Source organism: Podarcis muralis, chromosome 1, assembly GCF_964188315.1.
Source record: "Podarcis muralis chromosome 1, rPodMur119.hap1.1, whole genome shotgun sequence".
NCBI lineage: Eukaryota > Metazoa > Chordata > Lepidosauria > Squamata > Lacertidae > Podarcis > Podarcis muralis.
This window is the reverse complement of record NC_135655.1, coordinates 86,166,299-86,192,810: the sequence shown is the minus strand read 5'-3', so window position 1 is coordinate 86,192,810 and position 26,512 is coordinate 86,166,299. Positions and strand designations below refer to the sequence as shown.

Here is a 26,512-nt window from a genome sequence, read left to right as displayed (position 1 = left end):
AGAAGAAGTGCCAATTCCAGGGCAATATTTACTAGATTCCAGATGTGTAGACAGGCTGCATAGCTTGGTATATCTTGAGGAAGGGCCGGCAGCCTAAGAAACATAAATCAGAGACAGGGAGAAAAAGACCTTCATTAGTCAGGGAGATTAGTTGGAGAAGGGAAAACAAACAGCAAGAGGCCAAGACAAACAGTCTCGCCTGGAGGAGAGCTTTCCAGTGACCCTGCAGCCAACAAGACCTGGTCTGTGACACTGACAGATGCCCTGGAAAAGAGCACAGGCACAAACAGCAGGCTCTTCCTTTATTTGGAGGCTTAAAGGGTTCAGGTATCTGAACTAACTTCCCCTGCCCAGCTCTCTCTATTGCAAAGGTGTGCTGTGCGCCTAAAGTCCAGAGGACAGAAAACCAAAAGAACTAGTGTAGCTTTCTGTTGAACAGCCAAATTCAGATAAATAATACATCCAATCTGTACGCCCAGCACATTCACATTAGGGGTGTGTGTGTGTGTCAAAGTTATCAAAGAGTGCTGGGTGTAGGACCACATAGATCTAGACGGCTGAAAGCTGGGCCTTGGTGCCACAGAATGGATCACCCCATTCTTGTGATGATTTATGACTGTTGCAGCATAACCAAAGAAGAGTTTTGTGGTATCGTGTGTATATCAGTTCCTATGCTAAAGAATAAATGTACACAAATCTGGCATCCGAAACAGCAATATAACCCAGTACAGTAACATTTCAATCTGCCAGGACACTCTGCAACTCATCTTAAAGTGGCAGTACTTGAAAAACAAGTGGTTCCAACATGAAACTGCCTGACATCATCATCATCATCATCATCATCATCATCATCCTTTTACTTTTTCTCCCTAAAGATATCAGTGGTGTACAATAAAAACAGTAAAACAATATAAACAAGCAACAGCAAGGGGGCTGGGGGAAAGTTCAGTGCAGTCAAAGTAACTAGGAGAAACCAGAAATTGTAATACAGTGGTGCCCCGCAAGACGAATGCCTCGCAAGACGAAAAACTCGCTAGACGAAAGGGTTTTCCGTTTTTTGAGTCGTTCCGCAAGACGAATTTCCCTATGGGCTTGCGAGTTTGTTTCCTTTTTCTTAAAGCCGCTAAGCCGTTAATAGCCGCTAAGCCGCTAAGCCGCTAATAGCCGCTAAGCCGCTAATAGCCGTGCTTCGCAAGATGAAAAAACCGCAAGACGAAGAGACTCGCGGAACGGATTAATTTCGTCTTGCGAGGCACCACTGTAATAATTACACAGTAAGAAAAGATAACCATGTTGGCTCATGGGGAAAAGCCCAAAATCCTTATTAGAGGAATACCTTTATTAGGCCAACCAAATTGCCACAAAATTCCAGGTGCAACCTAAAACCTGCATAGCAGCTAACAAAGCTCATTTGAACTTCCACTACAGCCTCCCACATTCTGCTTTAAGACTGTGATCAGATATATTCTCTTCTCTATCCCCACTCTGTTTGCCATGAGCTGATGAATAGATCTGGATAAGTCAGAAGCTTGCATACTGTTTTGAGGCATTCTAGTTGGCCTAATAAAGGTATTAGACTGATATGGATTTTGGAAGTTCAGCTCTGTTCATTTGGATCTGAATAGAGTTGATGTTTTCCTTGCCCTCTACAGATGTTAATTAGTGTGGCTCTGTCAAGTGGATTGTTTTATCACCTAGCACTGCTGTTGTAAAGAGTAGCTGTGCTGATCTTGCAGGCATTCTAGCTCTAATTGAATTATCACTATCTGCACTATTTTCTATTTCAATTCCTTCTGATCTCAGTGCTTACAATCCCTCCCCCATTTGCATATACATACCTGCCAAGTAAATGTTACATTTCAAGCATCTGATGCATAGGTTCCAGTTCATACAAGTTTATGTCATAATAAAATTTAAGGTGACACAAAACTGTTGTTCCACTGCTGTGCAGTGTCTTAGGGTCATGATACACAAGTAGAGGGAACACTGGAAATTACATAGCAGGCTTGTTCTTATGCTCTTATCAAACATCCTGAGCTGGAATTGAATAACTGCAAGAACATTCGGCCCAAGGATGTTAAAATGGATTTTACTGCAAGTAGGTGGATGAATCTGAGCTGACTTGGAACATGTGAGAACATCTGCTCCAATTCCATGTGATAAAACCAACAGAAGCTGCCAAAATAAGCTGCTGAAAGCAAGAGCAATGGGTTAAAGGAAGACAGTTGTGGCTGTGACTGGCCCTATCATGTTGCAGTATAAGGTGGTAAAACAAACTGCACAACTTCAGGTTAGGCATGTAGGACACCACTTCTGAATCCTCCTCCAGATCAAAAAGGAAGAAAAAGAAATCCGTGCAAACAGAAAACTAGCATGTCAAGGAGAATGGTTCCTAATGTGCCCTTTCCTTGATTTGGCTTTCTGTTTGCAAGAAATTTGCAATGGAGGAGGACATTAAAAAACATGATCTGAACCCTGCATTCTACAATGGCGCAGTCTGTTCTCTCTACTGAATATACTGTCACTTTGTTCTCCTGTATCTGTCAGCCCATAGTGAGAATTACAAATTATGGGATTCCTCATCAACTAACTGACATTGTTATTTTTCAGCCTCACGACAGCTATGTTTGCGTGATGTTGGCTGGGTTGGAAAAGACCAGTTACCTCCTTGAGACTCAAAGTTGGGAATTCCATGCATGATGACATGATGCAAGAAGAGGGGCTTGTTGTTCATTTTGATGGTCCCGGACAGCAGACCACTGAAGTAGTGGACATACCTAGGGAAGAAACCACAAGAGTAGTCAGGTGCCTCTTAAAAGACTAATGCTTCAATAAAGAAAAGTTGCCCTCTGCAAACAGTGTGAAACTGGGCAATTCTCTCATAGTGATTTATACTAAGGTCTCAGTCACAAGTCTCTAAATCTGCTTGTTTTTTAAACATGCTTCATGATATTATTAAGGTATCTCAGAAGCTGACATGAAAGATTTTTGCCCAGCAGAACTTGTCTGGAATTAGTGTGTTGCCTTCCCTGGCTTTAGGCACTGTAGGGCCTGTTTTTGAATAATCTGCCTGACAGCTGTTGGCACAAGTTTGGTTCTTTTTAGCCTTAATATTCTGGAGTACCAACCAGATTTACATTTGGTGTCAAATCTTGCTAGTGCAGTTCTGGGCTTGGACAGGTACAGCATCTTCATTTGTAGTATAACATTCACACGGATGAAATCTTGTTAAGAGGCTGCTTTATGCAGTCCTGGTGTCTCCATTTCTGGCTAACCTAGAAACATAACCTGGGTGCCTAGACATATTTCTGTAGTCAACAGAGACACTGGAAATAGTCCCAATAGCACTAGGAGAACCAATCAAACACCCATAGGCTACTCGGGAGTAGGGACCCTTCATACAAAAAATGGAGGTGCCGACCTAAGTCTTTTCAGTTCTTCTGTATGCATTATCTAGAGTGCCAATGGTTAACTAATCAGTTCTGATTTACTTCAGGGGTCTACAGCAGAACGACTCGTTCCCTGTTCCACTTTATTTGCAGGCAACTGTTTTCAGACATGAAAAAATGTATTTATATTATGTAACGCAAAGTTCATATTTTGATGCTGGAACACCCTTTAAAAAGGAGAGCTTATGCTGAGATGTTGGTAGTGGCTACAAGACAGAGGAACATTTGCCCATTAAAAACCAAAGACTCATCATGACTGGCTCCAGCACCACCTAGTGAAACTGACTGAAAATACACTGCAGGCCCAATAGGTATCTTACTTTCAGAAATTCAACACTAAACAGAGGGTTTTTTTTGCAACATGAGAAACATCCTGAGCTTTGATATCTAGACTATGATAGCCATAAAGACACCCATTCTGAATGTCTCACAATGAAAGCAGTCTTTTCCATGAAGCTCACAGCCCACACTCAATAGAAGGTGGAAAACCCTCACCAGCCTGCCCTCCAGACTAACCTCTTCTGTGATGGCTGCCCCACTGGGATCACCTTGTCCTCATAGAACCTCTTCATGGCAAACCGGTCCAGAGCTTGGTCTGCACTGTGGAATAAAGAAAAGAGTTTGGCACAGACATATTCCATGGGAAAGGGGGGAAAGTTCGTAGGTGAGCTGGAAAAAAAGAGAGGCCCCAAGTAAGAAGAGGTTTCTTCTTTCTTCCCCAGTATTTGATATAGGGAATTTCAATAGGGATTTCAGGCTGCAATCCCAGGTCAGCTAACATGCTGCCCTCCATATGTTGCTGGAGTCCTTTGACCCTTGCCTATTGGCCATGCTGAGTGGGGCTGATGGGAGCTGCAGCCCAATAACATCGAGAGGGCACAACACTGGCTATACACACCCAACTGGGAACAAATCCAATTGAATTCAGTGGGGGTTCTGAATAGATATGCATGGGATGGGTTATCATGCTGCCAAATGTTTTGCTTCAAATGAAAAATGATGACATTTCTAGGCATCCTATCAATAAGTTAATTGACTGCATTGGCCAATTGACTGTATTGATTCAATAAGTCAATTGAGGTACTGATGCAATGAGCCAATCCTCAGTAGAGCAATGCATATATCACAGCTTTATGTTTCTTTCTCTAGTATAGTACATATATAATACTGTCACTTACTTGAGATTCTGCCTCAACTTGTAGAACAGGAAATGTGATATCAGCCTAACTATAACAAACTTTTTTTCTTTTCACTGACCCCTCTGGGACCAAAGAATTGAGACCACGGAAGACCAAAGCTTCTGCACCCCAACCCAGTGGCCCTAATGCATGTTCTCATCCCTCTTTGTTGGCCTTGTCCTCCAGTCACTCTCTCTGGCCACCTCCCTTCAAGCTCATTCCCTGGAGAATTGGCCAGCAGGAAGCTTCATTGGGGCCCTTCGTTCCTATATAAACCAAACAGAAAGGCTTTCTCCAGAAGCCAAAGCACTGTGGGAAACTTCTCCCACTCACAGAAGAATGGCCAGACAAGAGCTATTTCCCATTAGGTATTTTGTGTTCTACAGAACAGCATCACAGAAGTGCATACAATCAGAACCAGCTTTGATGCGGCTTAAGAGCACAACTGGAGTGCCTGCATTAGGATGGATGATCTGGGACTTTGCTTCAGGAAAGTACATTCCAAGGTTGTTTTCTGGACTGCTAAAGTTGCAGAGGCTTCAGAATAGCCTGTTCCCTCTTCCACTTTACCGCTCACCACTAAAACTACGGTCTTCACCACCCCTCATGCAACACAGCATGAGGCTCTCTTACCTGGCTGAAATGTTGCTGTAGTGCATGTAGGCAGCAATAACTACTCCTGTCCGGCCTCTGTTCCCCTGCAAAAGACATAAGCAAAACAAGTGGTTTAGAGTGACCAGTAAGAAAGTCTTGTAAAAGAGAAAGCAGCTATCCATCTCCACTAAAAGGTCTGATCTCTCCAAAGTGAATAGAACAACAATATCCAATCCATGTCGGTTTTGCCTATATACACTTATTTCCACATCAATCTGCATTCTTTTTATTTAAAAAGACACACAAAAAGGTGCATTTAAATACCTATTTTAAAAATATGTTTTCTCTCAAAATGCACATTTGCAAATGTAACTTGCTACATTTTTGCACCTAGAACTCTGTCAGAACATTCAGGAAACATGAAAGGCTGTGGGTAATTAAGTTCCAATCTACATGTTGGTCCGGAAGGTCCAAATCAGGTCAATTCATATCGGCATTTGCAAAGGTTTAATTTCTCAAGCATTCCATGGAACAATGTCCTACTAATACGTCCAGGCTTTTGAGAGGAGCAGGCTCCATTCAGACCAGGCAGCCTATTACTGGAAATTAAAAGAATCAAAGGTTATGTTGGCTGGCAGGGAGAAACCAGCTGGTTGATCCGCTTCACTCTCGATTACTCCTTACAATGCATTTTCCACCAGGAAGGAAAGGCCGGTCAGTAGATGTCGCTGTTCCCTTTGACACCAATTGACCTGTGGGGAATCTAAGAGGCCGTTAGAGAGCTCTGATTTTGCGGCATCCTCTCATAAACCCAATCTCCACTTTGTGAAGAAAAGGCTTTTCAGAGGAAACTGGTGCACCCACTTTCATACCTCAAAGCACAAACTGCTCAATGTCTAACCAGGGAGCTATTTTAAAATAAGAAAACTGCTGTAGTACAGTGGATAATGGAGATCTGTGCATACCTATCTGCTTCACCCTGAAACCATTGGGTATTATGTTTATTATTTCTATCTATTGTCCAGTCTTCCTCCCAAAGGAGCCCAGGGACACCCCACCCAATCCAGCCCTTGCACTGCCTTCCCAAAGCCAGGTAAGGGAAATGCCAGGCTTTGGAAGGAGGTGCAAGGCTCTGGCAGGGTCCCAGAGTCCTCCCACCTCCTTCCCAAAGCTGGGAAACACTAACTAGGCTTTGGGAAGGAGGAGTGGACTCTAGGACCCTATCAGAGCCCTCATGCCTCTTTCCCAAAACCCAGCACCTCGCTGGAAGGCAGCACAAGGGTCAGATGTTGCTGAGGGCCTTTGGGCCATGTATTGGACCACCCTGACCTGGAGGGTACAACATAAGCTAGCTGTGCTTCAAACAATTTTCTCTCTCAATTCAACTCCAGTGCTGGAAGCTTGAAGGGAACAGTGGAGAAAATGGAGGGCAAGGAAGTACATTGGGGAGAAGTTAGCACCAACATCTATGTACTCTGTTTCAATTTTTAAAATGGGTGTCACCCCGATCCTGCTCCATAAGCAAGCTGGGCAGATTCAAAAATAAGCATGGCTGCCCTGTTGCATCTAGTATGACTCTGAATCTGTTTTCAGGGTCTATTTTGTTTTATCTGTTGTACTTAAAACTGCGCACAGAGTTTGTTCTGATCAATCCGTAGCATGTTACAGCATAAAAACATAAAACACAGTAACATTCAATACAATACAGCAAAAACATAAAAAGGGACCAAAACTCATAAAAAAGCACTGAAATAAAAACTGAAGTGGCGGATAAATTGCACTGCACACCCAAATGGCCTGGGGAAAACAATAACCTTGCTGGATTGATTTGGCTTTAAGATCCTGGTTAATAAGTTGGCATTAAGTCACATTTCCCCATTTTGGACATGATGTGAAACTGCAATGTAAACTGACCAGGATCAAGGGAGAGAAAGGGAGAGAAAAATGTGCAGGCCCCACAGACTTTCATGGCTTAATTATGGTTTTTAAACCCAGGAAAATCACATCTGAAAAAGCCATCAGAGTTGGATGTCATCAGCATACTCATGGCACCTCATTCCAAAAATCTCAAGCAATCTCTCCAAAGGGGTTCCATGCAGATTTCAGAACAAAGGACTACACCACCACCAGCAGAAATCCAAAGGCAGTAGAAAGCCCCAAACTATAATCTAAAAGGTATTTGATTAATCTTCCACAGTTATCTGATGCATATCAAATCCATATGCATTTTCATCACAGAAATCTAGTGATCTATAAAGATATGCTTCCTTCTCCTTTCACAGCTTGCTAAATACCTAATCCCCATCCAACTCCCATCTTTACTCCCATACTATCCTTCCAATACGCTTATACCCATTATACTTTCTGATTCCCATTACAGGCATAGAAGTAAACTGCTTCCTTTTTCCACTGCTTGCATTTCTGACTGAAGTTTAATGATCTGAACAAAATAGCAAGAGTCCTTTTATAAGCAACAACACTCTCCATCCTCATACATAAGCATTGAAAGGAATAAAATGTCCAAATATAACAACAATGCAAATATGATCATTAATGCAATACCAGCAGCGTCAGGGCTGGTCCTACCATTAGGCAGAGAAAGACAGATGATGAGGGCAGGGAGCTACTGCAGGAGAGATCTGTGTGCACCACACAGCCTGCATGTGCCTTCTGTGAAACCACACTACTGCCCTCAGCTGCCATGGAGAAATAAAATTCAATTGCCAGTCCGGCCATGTCTGTTGGTCATAGGCTTGCTAAAGGGAGGGTGGACTTTCTTTTCCATCTGCTACTAGGCCAGGTTGCACTAATGTACAAAGCCCCTGCAAAAGTTAGCCAATGGATACCTGAAGGCTTGCTTGACCCTGTGTGTCCTAAGCCAATCACTGAGATGAACTGGGGGAGCATATTAATAGACCAGAAGCACAAATTATGGCAATGAGGACTCATGCCTTCCATGCAGTGGGCCCAGTTCTAGGGAATTCCTTCCCATTAGAAATCAGGTGGGCACCATCACTGGTAAGTTTCAGGTGCCAGGTTCAAATGGTGTTATTATTATTATTATTTATTGAATTTATATACCACCCTATACCCAGAAGTCTCAGGGCGGGTCACAGAACAAAATCAGAATATAAAACCACAAAGTATATAAGCAAAATAAAAACAACAACCAAATAACCTCCCCCCCCCCAAAAAAAAAAAAACACAACCACACACACAGAAGTGAAAAACAAATGGCTGTCATTCACACAGCCACCTATCCTGTCCTTTCCAACTAACCAGAGGAAGGAACCACATGGAAACTCTGCAGGGAAAACTCATTCACTTCTCTCTCACCTTATTATGCAGAACCACCACATTGTGAGGATCAGCATTCAGCCACGTATCCATGGCCTTGCAGATGCTGCATATCTTCTCCAGGGCAGGTGTGTGCAAGTCAGGCCATCCGAAATCCAGCACCTGTGGCAGAAGGAGAGCAGAGGTTTCCAAGCAAGAGGAAGACGAAGAAGAAAGGAAAGTGTTAAAGAAGATGAAGATTCCTCCCCCGGTACACTTTTGATTAGATGTTGCTATTGAACAAAGGTATCCCAGTTTTCCCTGGAAAAGACCCTGAAGTTGGGAAAGATTGAGGGCACAAGGAGAAGGGGACGACAGAGGACGAGATGGTTGGACAGTGTTCTCGAAGCTACAAACATGAGTTTGACCAAACTGCAGGAGGCAGTGGAAGACAGGAGTGCCTGGCGTGCTCTGGTCCATGGGGTCACAAAGAGTCGGACACAACTAAATGACTAAACAACAACAACAAATCCCAGTTTTGAAGGCCATTAGGCAGGATGAGGCTAGCTCAATTCAGGCACAAGATTCTGAGGCAGCATGAAAGGACAACAGATTCCCATAGTACTTCATGGCATAATCCACTTTACAGAGTTTTGAGGCTGGGTTTATATGGAAAGTTGGGGAGCTCTGAGCACATTCCTTAAGAACATCTCAAGAGCTTCCAGCAAAACTTTGCAAAGGCCATATTTTGCATACAGAACTGCCAATGCTAACAACCTGCATTGATGAATAATTGGCCATCCTACAGTATGGATCTGTGTGCATACTCATGTGTTGACTACAAGGATGACTGCCTCTGCCAGGAGCTCACAAGGCAAGCCAATATTATCTCAGCCTCAGCTTCTACCCTGCTCTGTACAGGGTTGTTCTAAAGATTGCTTAGATGAAGTACTTTGAACACCATCAAAAGCTTATATACAGTAAATGCTAGGTTGCATTCATATCCCAATTTCCAATACTTTTATCTCGTCTTTTTGCTTTGCTGTGATTTCTGACCAGTGAAGCTAGAGCCTTTGCTTGCAAAAGGAAACCACTTCCTATCTCTGTCCCAGAAATTTCTAGGAGATTGGTATTTTGCCCCTGGCTCCCCACCTGACGACAACTTGCCAACCTAGCAATATCAACCTGCTGCCACTGTCCTTTGATACATGTGGTGGCAAACCTACAACATTAGCTGTTCCTTCAGAGCAGAGAGGCAGGCAAAGTATTTCAGCCATGTGCCTGGCCTTGGATGGATGAACAGCTTCTTTGGCAACCAAAGACAGCAGCAGCATGGTTGGATTAGTGGACAAAACAAACACGCAGAGAGAAGTACACATACAAAAGGCTTAAGGAGCAGCACATTAGAGGGAACTCCAAAAAGCAGAACAGGAACAACTCAGGCAGTCCCCTCTGAGACTGAAGCCGAGAGCCAAAAACTACATACAACTGAGGGGAAGTAGATCTGGAGGTTGAATTGTAGCATGTTTAGGTTCACAGAGTTATATAGCTGGAAGAGACCCCGAGTATCATAGAGTTTTCTTCCCCAGCCTGTCAAAGATATCTCTCTTTCACCCTTTCCACCAAAAAAACATGATTTATCAATAAGCATCTCCATCTTACCTTGGAATGGAGCTTGCTGATGTCATGCCTCTTCTCTGACAGGTTAAAAAGCTAGTGGATGGGAAAGAAATAAACCATGTTAGAAGAATTGGTTGATGAGGTGGAGGCCTGTGGGCAACAATATGATAGAAAACTGAATGGGAGCATCAACTACAGGATTCCAAGGCTATGACATGTTTCTCCCCCACCACCACCACAAACACACACATGCGTATGTGCTTCCTCTTCCTGGAATTGCAAGCATGAGCTGTACACTAATTGTTGTTGTTGTTGTTGTTGTTGATTTTCAGAGTTAGCTCCATGTACTACTTAGGCACCCATATATTTTCTGCAATTTACTGCAATGGAAAATGAAATGGATTTGTGAATGAGGTGGGTTTTCAGGATTTTGAAGCTGCCAGCAGTACGTTAACAACAAAAATGAGTGGCATTCAACTAAGGTGTGCTCAGAGTAAACCCATTGCCATTAATGAACATAACTAAGTCTTCTTTGAGTAAATCCTAGTTGAATACCACCCAGTGGACAGAATCAGCAGTGTTGTCTATGGCGAAAGGGGTTTAAAGATGTTGTGACACAAAACCACAATGAAATTTTTAAAAGTAGAAATCTGTAAAGAAGGGTTTCATCAATGACCAGGAAAATGAGTTAGGTCTAGACCAATTACAAAAGAAAGTCTAGACTTCTTTGATATGGTGCATTTGTGGGAAATAGAATACAGCTAATGATGTCAGAATTCGATGCTCACAGAATGCAGTTGCTCCCAGCATTTTTCTGAAGACAGTAAAAATGAATTAAAATATCCCACACTTATTACCAGGTAACTGTCCCCATGCTTGGATTTCAGCATCTGTGCCACCTCCTTCAGGTTGCTAGAGAAGGTCTGCTCCTCCGACAAACTTGCAAAGTTGACAGCAATGATCCGCTCTGTGACATACACCAGGTCTAGTTCACAAGTGTCCTCCATGGCCTGGTTTAGGCTCAAGCTCCTAGGGCAAAGAGAAGCAACTAAACCGTCAACGGCAGAGAGGAAAGAACAAAGGTATAAAGATGGGAAAGTCTGTCTGTGTAATCTTCCCCTAGCACTGTTTGTGCATCTGTGTGCGTGTATATACACATCATTTTACTTTACTTGCACTTGTCTGTTGTGCAGCCAAGCTTCAACACAGCAAGGGAAGTCCAATAAGTCCCAAGTGAGCAGGTGGAGCAAGCAACCATTGCTGCTGCTATTGCTGCCACCAGCACCTGGGGTGAGGACAGAATCGGGAAATATTCCAGCAGGCTGGTGGAGCAAGCAAAGCAAGTAATCTGGAGCAGGACTTTTAGCATGGCTGCCTGTTCTGTGGAATAGCATTCCTGTTGAGGTACAATAGGTGCCCACTATCTGCCCTTTCCAGAAACCATTGGATACATTTTTTCCCCAGCAGGCTTTCCCAGAACGGGTCTTTGGCATGAGTATCTGTTCTGTATTGTGTTAGTTTTATTTTAAATGTACCAGCTGTTTCCTCCCGGTTTTTGTTTACTGCACATCATCATGACAAAATTGTGTGGAGGGTGATTAATAAATTATTATTATTAGCAGTAATAAATACACAAACTTGTTTCACTTTGCTTCTGCAGACAACTTTAGGGGACATTCACAGGGTGTTTCAAGTGGGCTTCTGAACATTTTTTAAAGTGCAGTTGTTCCATGGAGACTTTAATTAAATCATCATGTGTGCTTATGAACACTTATCAGGAGTAAGGCAATACTGTGGCTCCAAGGAAGAGAGAGACCATTCTCAACATTCTCTTTGAGCTTTTCTTTCAATGGAATACTGCACAGCAGAATATGGTTCCATCATGCAGGATGACCGGTGCAAAATGCAGAGAATGAAATCTGGGGATACCCAGAGACTGTAGCAACCAGAGAAACTGCTGTGGGAATAATTCCAACCAAGGAATACAGCACCATAAAGAAGTATTGTTGCATAATGTCTATAAGTGCATGTGTGTTTGGACAAGGGGAAATATTTAAGCCAAACACTGGATGTCAACACTGACACCATGTAACGCAAGCATAGGGCCACAAGGAAACACATTTTTCAGCTTTTAACAAGCATCCTGAATTAAGAAACCCTTTGTCCAAAAATGTTTGTGGATTCATGGGGAAGTAGAACAAAAACAAGCACTGCCCTATTGTGCAGGATATTAATATGCACCCTGAAAATTGTGTTCTGGCAATAACGTAAATAGGGAACAAAAATTGTCATTGCACCCTATTCAAGAGTAAGCCAGTAAGTGCTCTTTCTAAGAAGAAGCATCGGTGCATATGCAAAGGCTCCCTCCAGCATCAGAGGCAGCATACTAGCTACAGGGAGAAAATAGCAGAAGAGAGTGACTGCCCTTTTCAGCTCCCAAGAGACATGCTGTTGGCCACTATAGGAAACATTATGCTGAACTAGATAGGCCTTTGGCCTGATACCTTAGTGCTCTTATTATATTCTTAAGGTTACCCCTTTCAGTTCCAGTTACTCCTTTCAGTTACTCCTTGCCTTTCAGCTGGGAGCCATGCACAACATATCCTAAATCTCTGTGCCTTTAAATGAGAACAAAGCAGTATAACAGCAGATCTGAACACATGAACTAACATGTCAAATAACTATCTGGGGAAAACCTTACCCTTTTTTTTTTTTTAAGTGTATTAGCTTTTGCAGATAAATATCTTGAACATGTGCTATCAATTTTAAGCAAGGCAGATATACCCATGGAAATAATGGAGGCAGTTTTGCATGTCCCTAATTATGAAGAGAGCAGTGGAAGAACACAAGAAGAGCCCTGCTGGATCAGGCCAAAGGTCCATTTAGTCCAGCATCCTGTTCTCACACTGGCCAAGCAGATATCTGTGGGAAACCTGCAAGCAGAACCTGAACACAGCTGCGCTCACCCCACTTGTGTTTCTTGGTGTTTTGAGTTTCACAGGAAAGACTCTCCATGAAGTACTCTCATCAAACACTGAGCCTTACCTTGAGGGTTTACGTCGTGCCTGGATAATTTTGGGGGACTTTGCAAACACCTAATAAAACAAGAGTGACAAAAGGGTGAGAAAGCATGTTACTGCAGTACGTTGCTTCATTGTAGAGTGACAGGTTCAGCAGGAATGGAAGCAACTGGGTCTCCTTCTGCCTAGCTTCTAAGCGCGGCCTGCCTAGCCTGACCTGGAAAATATCACTTTAAGGTGGCCCGATCAAAGATATTTTCTGCTCCCACACACAAAATATCCCTGTTCTAGATATTTCATAGAAGCTTATTCTGGAACATCTGCATTTAAGGTTCTGGAGTTTCAGTTAGACTGCAATCTCCTTCTTTCCCCACTTCTCGGGTATTTGAATAGCCTTCGGTACTGCACCCTGCATTCCATGAAATTTTTACTTCACTGAACATCACCAATGGAGCAAATTAAGGATCTTTTTTCCATTTTACAGCTCAGCAAATGAAAGAGCATGCCCCTCAAAAAAAAGGAGGGTGGGGAATGGGCTTTGCAAGCAAAATACACAAATTAAAATCATCTTTTTTTTTACAGTCACTTTCCAATATTGCTCCATGGAAGGAAAAGGGTACATCAGATTCATGCCCAAAGAATACTTACAGGTGGCCCAACCTGACCTGAAAGTGAGCTCTGAGCTAAAATGTATTTAGATTTCAAAGGCTGATTCCATGAATTCCAGGGCTCCAAGTTAATGGCTCAAGCATCCAAAGTGGGGGTGGCACAATTGGTAGATTGTCCCTCACACCCAGTATGATGGAAGCCAAGGAACTGTATAATCCTTTTCAAGGTTGCAAATGTTCCCTATATTGGCAACTGTAATGATACACAAAGTAAGAGGTGGGCTCCAGCATGCTCAGTCATGGCAGATGCTGGCACACACCTCTCAAATGACGCACCATAATCATTTGAGGCAGCCAACGTATCTTGTGTTGGTCTCAGTGAAGACTGAAAGGGCTTGCTCCTAGACAAACAGAGCAGCTACTCAGTCTTGGAGGGATGATTTCCACAGGTCTAATCCCATAGCTACTCCCTCTTCAATCAAGGAGCAAGCGCTTTGAGGCAACCCACAAAGTCAACCCACAAAATCTTCAAATATCTAACAAGATAACTGGCAGGCTACCTGATAGCACCCTTATCTTCTCTAGACTGCCTCTCTAAAGCTGTAAGGTTCTGACCACCCACAGTTTTGAGAGTATAGCCAGAAGGTACTTTTCATAGCTTGCTGTGGGTTGAAATAAGAACAACGCTCCGGGTCAAGTATCACCACACAGCTCCTCTGCTGTAAAGATTATCAAACTTTCAAAACAGAAGAGCCACTGTGAAATCTTAGTGTCTGAATTGAGGAGCATCCACTAGGATCTATGGAGCAGCGATGTGTTATGAAATAAATTTTTTTAAAGGTACCCCTGCCCATACGGGCCAGTCTTGCCAGACTCTAGGGTTGTGCGCCCATCTCACTCAAGAGGCCGGGGGCCAGCGCTGTCCGGAGACACTTCCGGGTCACGTGGCCAGCGTGACATCGCTGCTCTGGCGAGCCAGAGCCGCACACGGAAACGCCGTTTACCTTCCCGCCAGTAAGCGGTCCCTATTTATCTACTTGCACCCGGGGGTGCTTTCGAACTGCTAGGTTGGCAGGCGCTGGGACCGAGCAACGGGAGCGCACCCCGCCGCGGGGATTCGAACCGCCAACCTTTCGATCGGCAAGCCCTAGGCGCTGAGGCTTTTACCCACAGTGCCACCCGCGTCCCTTTATTATTTATTATTTATGAAATAAATAATGAACAATAATTCTTTATTTCCAAACCTATCCCCCAGGCTCCCTCGCCTCCTCCTGTTTTGAAATGAGGGATGGTGGAAGACATAATTTACTGGTGACAATTGAGCTCTGCACAGAGTTAAGAGATCATTTGGCAGTTCAACAGCCTCTCAACAGAGCCAAATCCTGACAGCTGTAGTGGTGAAACAAAAGATCACGCAGCACTTATTGGTGGGCAAGGAACTGCGTACAAAAGCCCCATGAGGAAAGAGTAAACAGGGAGATGAAAGCAAGCAGGTAGTAAGGAGGCTGAAGAAGAGAGCTGTGAAATATTTATGCAAAGAGTAGACACTATCTTAACCTGCACAGCTAACTGATACATGTAAGGTGAAGTGGGGGGGGGGTCTGTTGGGGTTGTTCTCTGTGCATGTATTTTCCTACAGGAAAGACTATCTCATATCAATATGAAAATCTGCTGTTGCTCAGTACCTGTGCATCAGTTTGCATGTTGAAAGTGATAGTCCCATGTCTCCATCCACAACATTCTTTAAAAATCTACTTATGAAATATCCCATATCCTAATGGCACTGTTACAGGTGCCACATAATACTTGCTCTGCACTTGGAAGAAATAAACCTTTCAGTGAGGCAGCACCCATACTTTAGAAGTCCCTCCCTCTTGAAATCAGGCCGGCACCTTTGTTGTGTTTCCCCAGGGCCTTTCCTTTAGGCAAGCCTATCCAGGCATGTAAAAGTTGCATGTGTTTTATATCTGTTGACTTTGCCAACCAATGACACAATCCTCTTGCCATAGGAGGGAGCTCTGTGATTGCTCCTGTCACAATCAAGGGCTGTTTAGGACAGAAACAGCCATATGACTCTGCAGAAGCCCAAGGCGAGATATGTCTCTTCCATTAAAGCTCAAACTAACAGCAAACCTCATGCTCTTTTCCTCTGCAGAGACTCTGCCCCTCCATCAAAAAGAAGGAAAGAAAGATATTTTAAGTGATGTATTTTTATACTTTTTCTTTTTTTTTCTTTTTCTGTTATTGCTGTATTCTTTTTTTTGTATTTTGTATTGTTTCTTTTTCTTTTTGTAACTTTAAACTTTGAATAAATATTATATATATATATAAAAAGAAAGATGGAGCAAGGGAGTCTATGCATATTGGACAGAGGAGGAGAAAAACAATCTAACCCTTTTCCCTCTGATAATTTTCAAGCTCAGAATCATTCTTGCCCAGCTGTTTTCTTTGGGGGTTTTTACCCATGGTTTTTACCTATAGTGGAAAGGTGCCCAGGCATTTTTAAAGGGACTACCATCTGGGACTTTAGCTGCGTTGTTGTTGTATGACAGCTGATATATTGGTTTTCTGATAGGTTATGTTTTGCTTTTATTGAATGTGAAAATTATTTCTAATTGTTGCTGTTGTGCGCTATCCTGGAATCTGTTTCAATGAAGGCGTTGTTTTTTTAAAGTGATATAGGCATGGGCATAGCTAAATAAATAAAAATACTTAACTAGCTGACCAATTGTGCAGCAGATATCTCATTTCTGCTCCCCCAACATTGATCCCCCCCCCATATAAATCCTGGTTATGCCCATGGATATGGGGACCCTGTTTCTCTTCCTTCACAGGTGAAAAAGCAGACTGCTTCACCTCCAGTGTTACACATCCCAGGCTGATTTTGCTTCTTCTACTTTAGCAGAGGAAAAGGAGCACAGAGCACCACACAATGCCTTGACTGAGCCTGCTGTAGTCTGAATTCCTTGGTCCTACTAGCAGAGATAATTGGCTAATTAGCAGCCGGGGGTTTACAAATACATGGGGGATCAAGGCCCTAACAAGGATCATTAGGAGACTATTTATCAAGCTGGACAGAACAAAAGCCACCAGGGATTGAAGAGGAGGAGAACTGCAGGAAGTAATTTAAAGGCTGTGTTGAGTTTCATTTTCTCGAAAGTCAGTCAAGATAATAGCAGCGGCTTGGAAGGCTGGTGGACTAGATATCAATGCAAGGCCAGTTTTACTGCACAAGCACATAGGATGCAATCACTACCATGAAGATACTGAAGAGCCCTTTTCCAGTCAAGGTATTTGCTCCGATTCAATGACAGTAAATTTCCTCAGGATGGAATCTGCTAGCCTTCGTCACATCTGTTCAGTTAAGACAGGTCAGGGCTTCTGTCCATCACTGAAGGTAGGAAAATCTATGGGGTGCTAGGATCACCTATAATTTATCTGTGGTGTCAAGGGAATATCTGCTAGGCAGGTTTTCAGGCACTGTCTTGCCACAGCTATGTCAGCGTTGTGGCAGGACAAACTGTTCCAGGACTGAATATTCCCATGTTCAGAAGACATAATTTAAATGTTCCCAAGGTTAGATCAAGGCCATGAGGATGGCTTTAGTACATGCACTGCATTGTGCCCGGCACAATCAGCACCATGGACAACTGTGGGGTGTGTATGAGGAAAAGTGTTCACCGCACATGTTTAATGCACATCAGTTCTGTGCAAGCTGTGAATGGCTCCATTCACTCCACTATCATTTGAAACTAGTAATTTAGATCTCAGTTTTGCCAAGTGTAGCATTCCAGAAGATGAATCACAACCACTCCTTTTAACGAATGACCTGCCAGTTAACCGGCTTCTATTAGATGGAGATTTGGCTTAGTTTTGGACAATACATTAGGGTTTAGTTCACCTTCCATATACACACACTGGGTTGCTCTAACAACTGGGGAGCCCCAAAGGTATGTTCTCCATTTGGCACATGTGGCTATTTTCCCCAAACCACACCCACCTTCCCCACACCTGGCATTATATGTGACATCAGGTGTGGTGCAGGCAGAGGCACAGCTGGGGGGCAGATCCCAGCAGAAAGCAGGACTGAACTCCCTGCCCATCAGCTGATGCATGGGGAAGTTTTCCTCTGCCTGAATCCTCCACAGAGCAGATTTGAATCCCCTGCCCCTCAGTTGATGCACAGGGGCCCAAAAGGGTCCTCAACCCAGACCAATTGTACAATAGCCACTGTTTCTTCATGCATAAGATGCTGCACGCTACAGAGAAGTGAAATATTCTGTGTCCACAAACAGGGCGTGCAGTCTAGATAAACCTTTTTAATCAAGGGGTTCATTAATTGGGGAGGGGCTAGAAAGTGCAGAGAGATTATAAAAGCAGGCTTTGCCCTAACGTAAGGAGGGGGGACGCGGGTGGTGCTGTGGGTTAAACCACTGATCAGAAGGTCAGCGGTTCGAATCCCTGCAACAGGGTGAGCTCCCGTTGCTTGGTCCCTGCTCCTGCCAACCTAGCAGTTCAAAAGCACCTCAAAGTGAAAGTAGATAAATAGGTACCACTCCAGCGGGAAGGTAAACGGCGTTTCCATGCACTGCTCTGGTTTGCCAGAAGCGGCTTAGTCATGCTGGCCACATGACCCGGAAGCTGTACGCCGGCTCCCTTGGCCAGTAAAGCAAGATGAGCACCGCAACCCCAGAGTTGGTCACGACTGGACCTAATGGTCAGGGTTCCTTTACCTTTAAGGAGGGGGGTATGCTGCCTTAGATGGCTTGCAGAGTCAGAATTTTGGGAAAGTGAGAGTAGAGCACACTAACCTTCGCTACGGTACGACTGATATATTGCTCTAAGATGATATCCTAACTAAACACTTTTCCAAGATTTTCCAGGATATTTAAAAGCCACAATCTCAAAGCACTCAGAATAACTGGAAATACTAGTTTGGTGCGTACACACACACACACACACACACACACACACACATGCACTGAATAATCCATGCAAAGGACAACCATATAAATCTGGCCTGCTTAGCTCAGTGTTACATGCAAGTGAGAGCAAAGTCTTGCCGGAGCATGCTACAAAACTTTGGATGCAGGGAATTTAACAGCCCCATTATAACTATATTGGAGCAGCCCAGTAGTAAGGTTTACAGAGCTGAAAACATCACGCTATGCAACAAAAAGGTCTTCCCCAAGCCATTAGAACTGAACTCTGGCTCGCCTTGGCTTGGGCCTTGACGGAACAGAACACCAGGAGGAAATGTGTGAGTTGTACGAGCAGGAAGCTTCTATTTGTGCACCATTCCCATGGCCTCAAAAATTCCATATGTGCTCAATTTGTTTGGTGACTTTGTGACCTCCTCTGAAACACTAAGTGGTGGTTCTAATTAAAGAAAGATCTGACTGAGAGGAAAATATACATTCACACCTTGTTTGTTTTGGTATCTTCAGTTAAAAGCATTTGTTAAAAGTTTTAGTAACTAAAACTCTCGTCCCAAGGTGGCTCCACACTCCCATGCCCAAACTTACATGGTGAGTTTGCAGAGCTCAGATCTAATCACCTACTTCTAAAACAGCTGTTGAATTATAGGGTCCCAGTAATGGAAATGCCAAGTGAGGGAAGAAGGACAAAGCAGCAAGCTGAACCTAAAGACAGTCATTATGGGTTTGTCTTTGACTACATGTGTTATACCAGAGAGGTGGGGAAGTTCTGGCCTGTGGGCCATATTTGGCCCAGCAAAGGTCCCAATTTGGCCTGCAAGGCCATTTTCCTTGGCTGTTAGATGTGCTCATCTACATCACACCTAATGTCATATCTAATGTCTGGTATGGGGCACGTACAGATTCATCTGCGTCAGCTCTTCACTGAAGTTCCCCATTTGGAACATGACTGTGTGGCTGATCCCCACAGAAAACAGGGTTGAAGCTCCCGCCCCTTCAACTGATGGGCAGTGAGTTCAAGCCTGCTCAGTTGGCTTCGCAGCTGAGTTCCCCATGGAGAACTTGATCACACAGCTAATCCCCACAGAAAGCAGTTTTGCCCCCCTATTCTTGGTGATTGGGAAGCGCAAAGTACAGAGCTTACAAAGCACTTGCACAGTGATTCCCAAACACTCAACAGCTAGCTCAGGCATAGGCAAATTCGGCCCTCCAGATGTTTTGAGGCTACAACTCCCATCATCCCTGACCACTGGTCCTGTTAGCTAGGGATGATGGGAGTTGTAGTCCCAAAACATCTAGAGGGCCGAGGTTGCCTATGCCTGAGCTAGCTGTTGTTTGGAAAGTGCTCTGAAAGCCCTTATGCTCAACGTTTCCCAAGTGCCAAGCAAAGGGTTGGCGAAGCTTCGTGTGCTGTGGTACCCATGTGGCCAACAACAAGCTGGTTGTCAGGTGCTTTGGAAGTGCTGTGCATGGGATTTGACAGGTAGGCATGACAAAAACAAACAAACCTGCCCATGGTGCCAATGGTGTCCCACCCATCTGTCAAAGTGTATCTGTGGAGGGTAGGGGCAGATAAGGATCTGGCCCACCAAGCAAAAATGGTCCCCCACCCCTAGTGCAGCTGGCCCACTCCTGAAACAATTCAGATCTCTAACATCCAATGAGAAATTCAGATGCAGACAATTTTAGAAGGCAATCCCATCCTCTCTCCCACATGCACTCCTACAAAATCATCCTTCACACATATGCAGATGCAGAGGGGGGACCATTTTCCCTCATACACATTCACACACAGAGAGATAACCGTGCTCTCTCACACAGAGAGACACACAAAACTACCACACACAATAAAATACACATACACATTAGCAAACTCCCTCAAATGCACATTCACGTTTCAACCACCTGTCCCATGCAGGAAAATTTTACACACACACATACACCATATACACAACCTAACCAGACTAGGAATTGAATCTTACTTCAACACTGGTAAAATGACAGTGTCCTTTACCACACCTGAGGCAGCAGGCTAGCATAAGGGGTGCAGGTTAGCCCACATAGCACAGACAGTTCTGCCCTCCAACAGCTCGCCATCACTTTCTCTTTCCCCTCTTCAGTATCTGCTGCCTGAGGTAAGGTAGTTCTGCATATATCTCAGGAGGAAAAGGATATACTGTTGCTCTGAACTGGGGTGGAGGGTCCCCTGCTTTGGCTGAAGGAGAAAGCACATCTAGGTTACTGTGCAGCCTCCCCTCAGCCAGGCGGATTCATGCAGGCAGGATGGCATGCAGGTATCATCACACATTAATGGCTTGGCTTCAAGTGGCTGCACATGCCATTTGTAGGCACTCAAATATCTCCAGGAAGTGCTAGTCGGTGTACCTTTTAAAACTGATAAGCTGCCATTGTCTGTACCTGCCTTAATGGCACCCCCCACACACACACACACACAGGTAACTTGTCCTCGCCTCAGCTCCCATTTATTACAACTGGTTAACTCTGAAACTTTATTCCTTTATATGCACACAGTGGATTTTCAACAAGAGAGAAGTCCAAGCAACATACCTGAATTCTGGATATAACTGCCAAAAGAATATTTTTAAGGCATTACTTGGCAGTGTGGGGGAGGTGCCGCCTCACACAGGCATTAAATCCAAAGTTTTAAGCTGAATAACTTGGCCATTCTCCATCAGATCCCTATGAAATTCAGTTACAGACTACACCACAAAACAAGTAGATTCTCAGTGTCAAATAAATTTCATACAGATTAGAAAAACCATTCTGATTATATGAGGTATAGGATATTCAGACTTTAAAGCGATAATAAAACCTTGAGACACCATATTTCCCCCCTTTTGGTGTCATCCGTAGACATGAGAACAAATTACTCCTGGCTCGTTGAGCCAGCTGGCTGTGATGAAGGGAGAAAACAAGCTGCACACAGAGCCAGAACTGGATTTCCTTCCATCAAAGCAGCACTCCATGAGGCTGCTCAAAAGAGATGTGCGCTAGAACCATGTGCATGCAGTAACTGTAGTTGTTGTTGTTGTTCATAAAACTCGTATAAAGATCTGATCCAAAGATTCCATCCTGCCCAGAAAGAACAGAGCTCAAGGCAAATCCCTATTTGGAGATGTTTAACTAATTCCCACCCTTTTCCTATGTGCAAATCCAATTACAAGGCTTGGCATCTCCACCACAGCACGCACACACCCCTCCAACCCTAAACAAAGGCTTACCTTCGGGAGAGTAGCAGTTTTGCTAATCCATTTCCAGGGCATGGTGCCCACTCTTTCTTAAATCTCTCTCCAGAGCAATCCCTCTCTCCTCCTCAGAGACTCAATCCAAGGAAGTCCACAATAATAAAGGGACGGTGTTTGATTAAAGAGCGGCACAAGCCTGGCACGCAGTGGGCACCATGTTTGGCATGGTCAGTCTCTGACGCTGCCGTTGGGTCCCTGTGGCTCACGATGCAACACACTAACCACAAACAGCTCTCCTGTTGTTGTTACTGCTGGTGGAAATGGAGCCCCACCCCTTCCTGAACCGCTCTCCCCAACACACACACACACACACACCACGAGGAAGAGTCAGGCAGATATCAGCTGATAGGAATAACAGCTTCCAGGCAAATTAAATGCTCAGAAAGCACCCTATCCAGAATTCAGGACCAGGCGGAATGGTGAAAGTAACAAACGATCCTTTTTAAAGGCTGGCACCCCACTTATTCTAGAGTGTTGCCCTCAATATCACCTTCTTTACTCTTCAACACACACCTTGCTTCTGTTTCTATGCCAGCCTGTTGCAGCAAAAGCAATCAAGCGCCACAAGGCTTAGTAACCAAGGTCACTGCTGCAGAATATGAGCCTGACAGCTGGATTCATAGAAATAGAGAGTTAAAAAATGGAAATTGGGGGCTTTTCTCATCTAGATTAATGATGTAGAAATCTTCAAAATATGCAGGTTCTTAACAGGTCATCATGTATGAGTGTTCCTCGGAACCCCAAGAAAATTTGTCAGGGGTGCTTCAACAAGGATCAATATAATGGCAGGCAGGATTTCCTTAAAAGTAGTTTGCACATTGCTGCTACCAATCATCCCTAATGCATGATGCTGCTGGAGAGTGCTAGGTGGGTTTTGGAGAGCATTTTGAGTCTACACAAGGCTGCAATGAGGCCTAAAGAGTCCTAGCCAGTGGCCTCTGAGGTGTATAGGAGGAATTCATTGTCACCCTCTACCTATCATTCCATCAGCGCAAACATTTCTGCTTCCCAGGCAGAACAACCTGCCCTCTCCTCTCTTCATGTGCTGTTCTTGGAAGTTCTTCTGACCCTTTACAGAGGATCTGGGAGGCACGGGGAGATTGTGTGGAGAGGAGAGGGGGGTGCCCTGTTGCACTAGCAGGAGCTTCTGTTAGCATTCGGGGTTAGCTGGATCCCGGGCCATATGCCCTACAACATGCTCCCTGTATCTTTTACAGCCCACAGGCATTCTCAGGCTGATATGCAATGCTTCTTGCCCCACAAGCGAGCATGGGAAGACTCTCCTGAAACTAGAAAGTTTGAAAATCGCTTGTTGTGTGACACCCTTCCCCCTGTTTCCACTAATGCAGTCATACAAGGAAAGCTGGGAAAGAAAATGGGGGGAAAGGCATATTATGGTTCCAATAGTAATTGACTTCTGGTGCTTCCAGTTCCTCCACTTGTAATTCTTCCATCAGTAATGGGGAACCTGTGACCCTCCAGATATTGCTGAACTACAGCTTCCACCATCCCTGGGCTGTGCTGGTTGGGGCTGTTGGAAGTCCAGCTATATCTGGAGGGCCACAGATTCTCCACCTCTACTCTAAATGAACACACATATCTAGATCATGGCTACTTCTCAAACATCCAGTTTCATACAATTGTTATGTTGCTTTCATCCATGCAGCAGAACTTTTTTTTTTTAACCATAAGTAACTACAGAAGAATTACAAGAATGTATAAACTCAACCTTAGGCAACTTTAACTGACAGCAGGCATTGGGGGAGAGGAGAGAGAGACCAAGAGAGAGAAAGCGTCCCCACCATTCTGCTTCCATCAGATGGTAGGGTTGATGCAAGCAGGAACTTGGTCTTTTCTGTTGTGATTTTTTTGGGAAATCTAGTTTTAGAAACCATAAAACTGTTTCTATTCTGCACAGGAACTGCGAGGTGCTGTTATTATACTTGGATACCCCCAGCATTATGTTGCTCTTGGTTTGTTATTTATTTGATCGTTGTGCTGAATTGGTTCTGGGTTTTTGTTTTAAAAAGTTCATGTATTGACAAAGCTTTCTAGCTGAACTTGAGGCCACTTAAGCAATAAATTTAACCCATTCCATAGTGAAGTTAATTCCTTTCCACTTATAAAAGTTGCCTGTGCCCTGTTTGGGGTGATCTCCCCACCCCTCCAACCAGCTCCATGTGTCCATGCCATTCAGGGCAATATTGAATCTCTCAGGAAATACGTTTCAAGATTGGGTGAAGGGGGTTGCAGAAGGGAGGAGGAAAATGGAAGTTTCCTTGCATCAACCCTATGATGTGACACTTCCTATGACCCAAGCCACTTTTATTGCACAATGCAGGTGATTATTGGTAGTAGCCGGGAAACTCCTTCAGGAGGAACTTTTGTCCAGCACCACTGATTTTCTCAGTGAGGAATACCCCAAAAGCTTTCTGGGTATATAGTCTGAAACTCACTGTATAACAATGTGTAGGAGGAAGAAGAAGAAGAAGAAGAAGAAGAAGAAGAAGAAGAAGAAGAAGAAGAAGAAGAAGTAGTAGTTTGGTTGGTAATAAAATAAATAAATAAATAAAGGTAAAGTTAAAGGTAATTCACCCCTGACTGTTAAGTCCAGTTGCAAACGACTCTGGGGTTGCGGCACTCATCTTGCTTTACTGGCCAAGGGAGCTGGCGTTTGTCCACGGAGAGCTTCTGGGTCATGTGACCAGAATGCGTAAGCTGCTTCTGGCAAACCAGAGCAGTGCACGGAAATGCCATTTACCGGAGCGGTACCTATTTATCTGCTTGCACTCTGACATGCTTTTGAACTGCTAGGTTGGCAGGAGCAGGGACCGAGCAACGGGAGCTCACCCCATCACAGGGATTCAAACTGGCGACCTGCTGATCGGCAAGCCCTAGGCTCTGTGGTTTAGACCACAGCATCACCCGCGTCCCTAAAATAAATAAATACATCCCCCATATTCCACTGATGGCCCACCGAAGGGAACAAAATTAAGTATTGCATGTAAAATTACGACAGTCTGAGAATCCTTGAAGACATCATTGTCTCTTCCAAGAGACCACTGATAAACAAAGAGTGTCATGGTAATGAATAGGTGCTCAACTACAGGGAGGGGCCTCCATCAGTGTTTATAGGCTATGCATGTAATGGAAAAAAGGGACAGTGCCAGAAGAATCTTGTTTTCCTAAGTACACAGAAGCCTTGTTCAGTTCAAATCCACATGATTTGATTTCAGCTTTCCTAATTATTAAGAATTTCGAATGGATGGCCAAGGAGGGAGCAACCCATCTCATGATGCCAGGTCACCTCCACTTTCCCCAGGCAATGCGGATTGAAGGTCCTGAGGTGCCAAGGCAACCACAAGGGATTGGCTGGATCTATCTGGAGGGGCATCCAATGCCACCGCATCATAAGGAAGGACAAAGCTAATGCAAGATTGGCTTGAACACACATTCCATCTAGCCTAGTATTCCCGGCATCTTTTGCTAGATGCTTTAGGTGGGTGTCCGAGCCAAAAAGGGAGGGGGAGAAAATACTCTTTGGAAAACAAACAGGGAAGACCCAGGAAGAGTCTCTTCATACCTCTGTGTTTGTACAAAAGCCATTCAGCTTGGGGCAAGAGGTTTTGCATACATCCTAAAATAATAACAGTTTTGTTTCCAGAAATTCCTTGAATCTCATAAAACTTCCATCCTATCAGAGCAGATGTCATATTTCTAAAGATTATCCATTTCTCTTTTCATGTTTCAAAACATCTGAAGTAGAGGATCACAGATTGCAATGTCTAAATCTGGTGATTAGGAGAATGGTTTCTTGCAATTTAACTAATCATAGAAGTAGTCTGTGCAACCTTTTGTGACTCCCGACTTCAGACACTGCAGCACACAAACAAGTAGACCACCCATGAGGACAGTTATTTACAGGGGTTTAGCAAACTGGCTAACTTCAAAAAATACCAGTTTCCCCTCACTTTTTGATACTGGGTCCTTTAGGGTTGATCTGTTTCAATTGTACTGTATGTAGACGGAAGAGGGTGACTGGCACATTGGAATTCCAAACAGAACAAATGTAAAAGGACACAAACACACACAAAGCACAGGGGAAAGGGACAAAAAAAAAAATAAGCAAATTATTCTGATAGCAATGCAATAAAATTACCCTAATGAGTTTCAAACTGAGTTTCTCTTCGTCAGAGCAACAAATTTAATGGACACCACAGTGGCAATAGCTGACAAGTCTGCCTTTGTGACTTCTAGTCTGTTGGCAAGTGCCTTGCACTATAGCTTACTGCTGAGTACATTAAATTTGTTCCCTGATCATCAGCTCTTGTGATTCCAATGCATTAGGGTAATATTACTGCATTGTCAATAGAAAAAAATATTTTGTGGATTTCTACACACAGCCTAGGACTTGCTGGTCAGCAGTTCGAATCCCCGCAATGGGGTGAGCTCCCGTTGCTCGGTCCCTGCTCCTGCCAACCTAGCAGTTCAAAAGCACATCAAATTGCAAGTAGATAAATAGGTACCGCTCTGGCGGGAAGGCAAACGGCGTTTCCGTGCACTG

General features: G+C 44.0%; 1 protein-coding gene across 15 annotated transcripts in view; it reads right to left on the bottom strand.

The window, feature by feature from the left end:
• TNS1 (tensin 1) overlaps nt 1-26,512 on the bottom strand; it is a 318,113-nt gene that overhangs the window by 90,058 nt on the left and 201,543 nt on the right. For 14 of the 15 annotated variants that reach the window (XM_077934367.1, XM_077934376.1, XM_077934384.1 and 11 more), the window contains 8 exons: nt 13,163-13,212; nt 10,975-11,146; nt 10,160-10,210; nt 8,558-8,680; nt 5,261-5,325; nt 3,966-4,049; nt 2,665-2,777; nt 33-93 (listed from right to left, as the gene is read on the bottom strand). In XM_077934367.1, coding sequence (XP_077790493.1) covers nt 33-93; nt 2,665-2,777; nt 3,966-4,049; nt 5,261-5,325; nt 8,558-8,680; nt 10,160-10,210; nt 10,975-11,146; nt 13,163-13,212 — 719 coding nt within the window. The remainder of the gene's footprint in view (nt 1-32; nt 94-2,664; nt 2,778-3,965; nt 4,050-5,260; nt 5,326-8,557; nt 8,681-10,159; nt 10,211-10,974; nt 11,147-13,162; nt 13,213-26,512) is intronic. The other variant, XM_077934370.1, reaches the window with a different exon arrangement.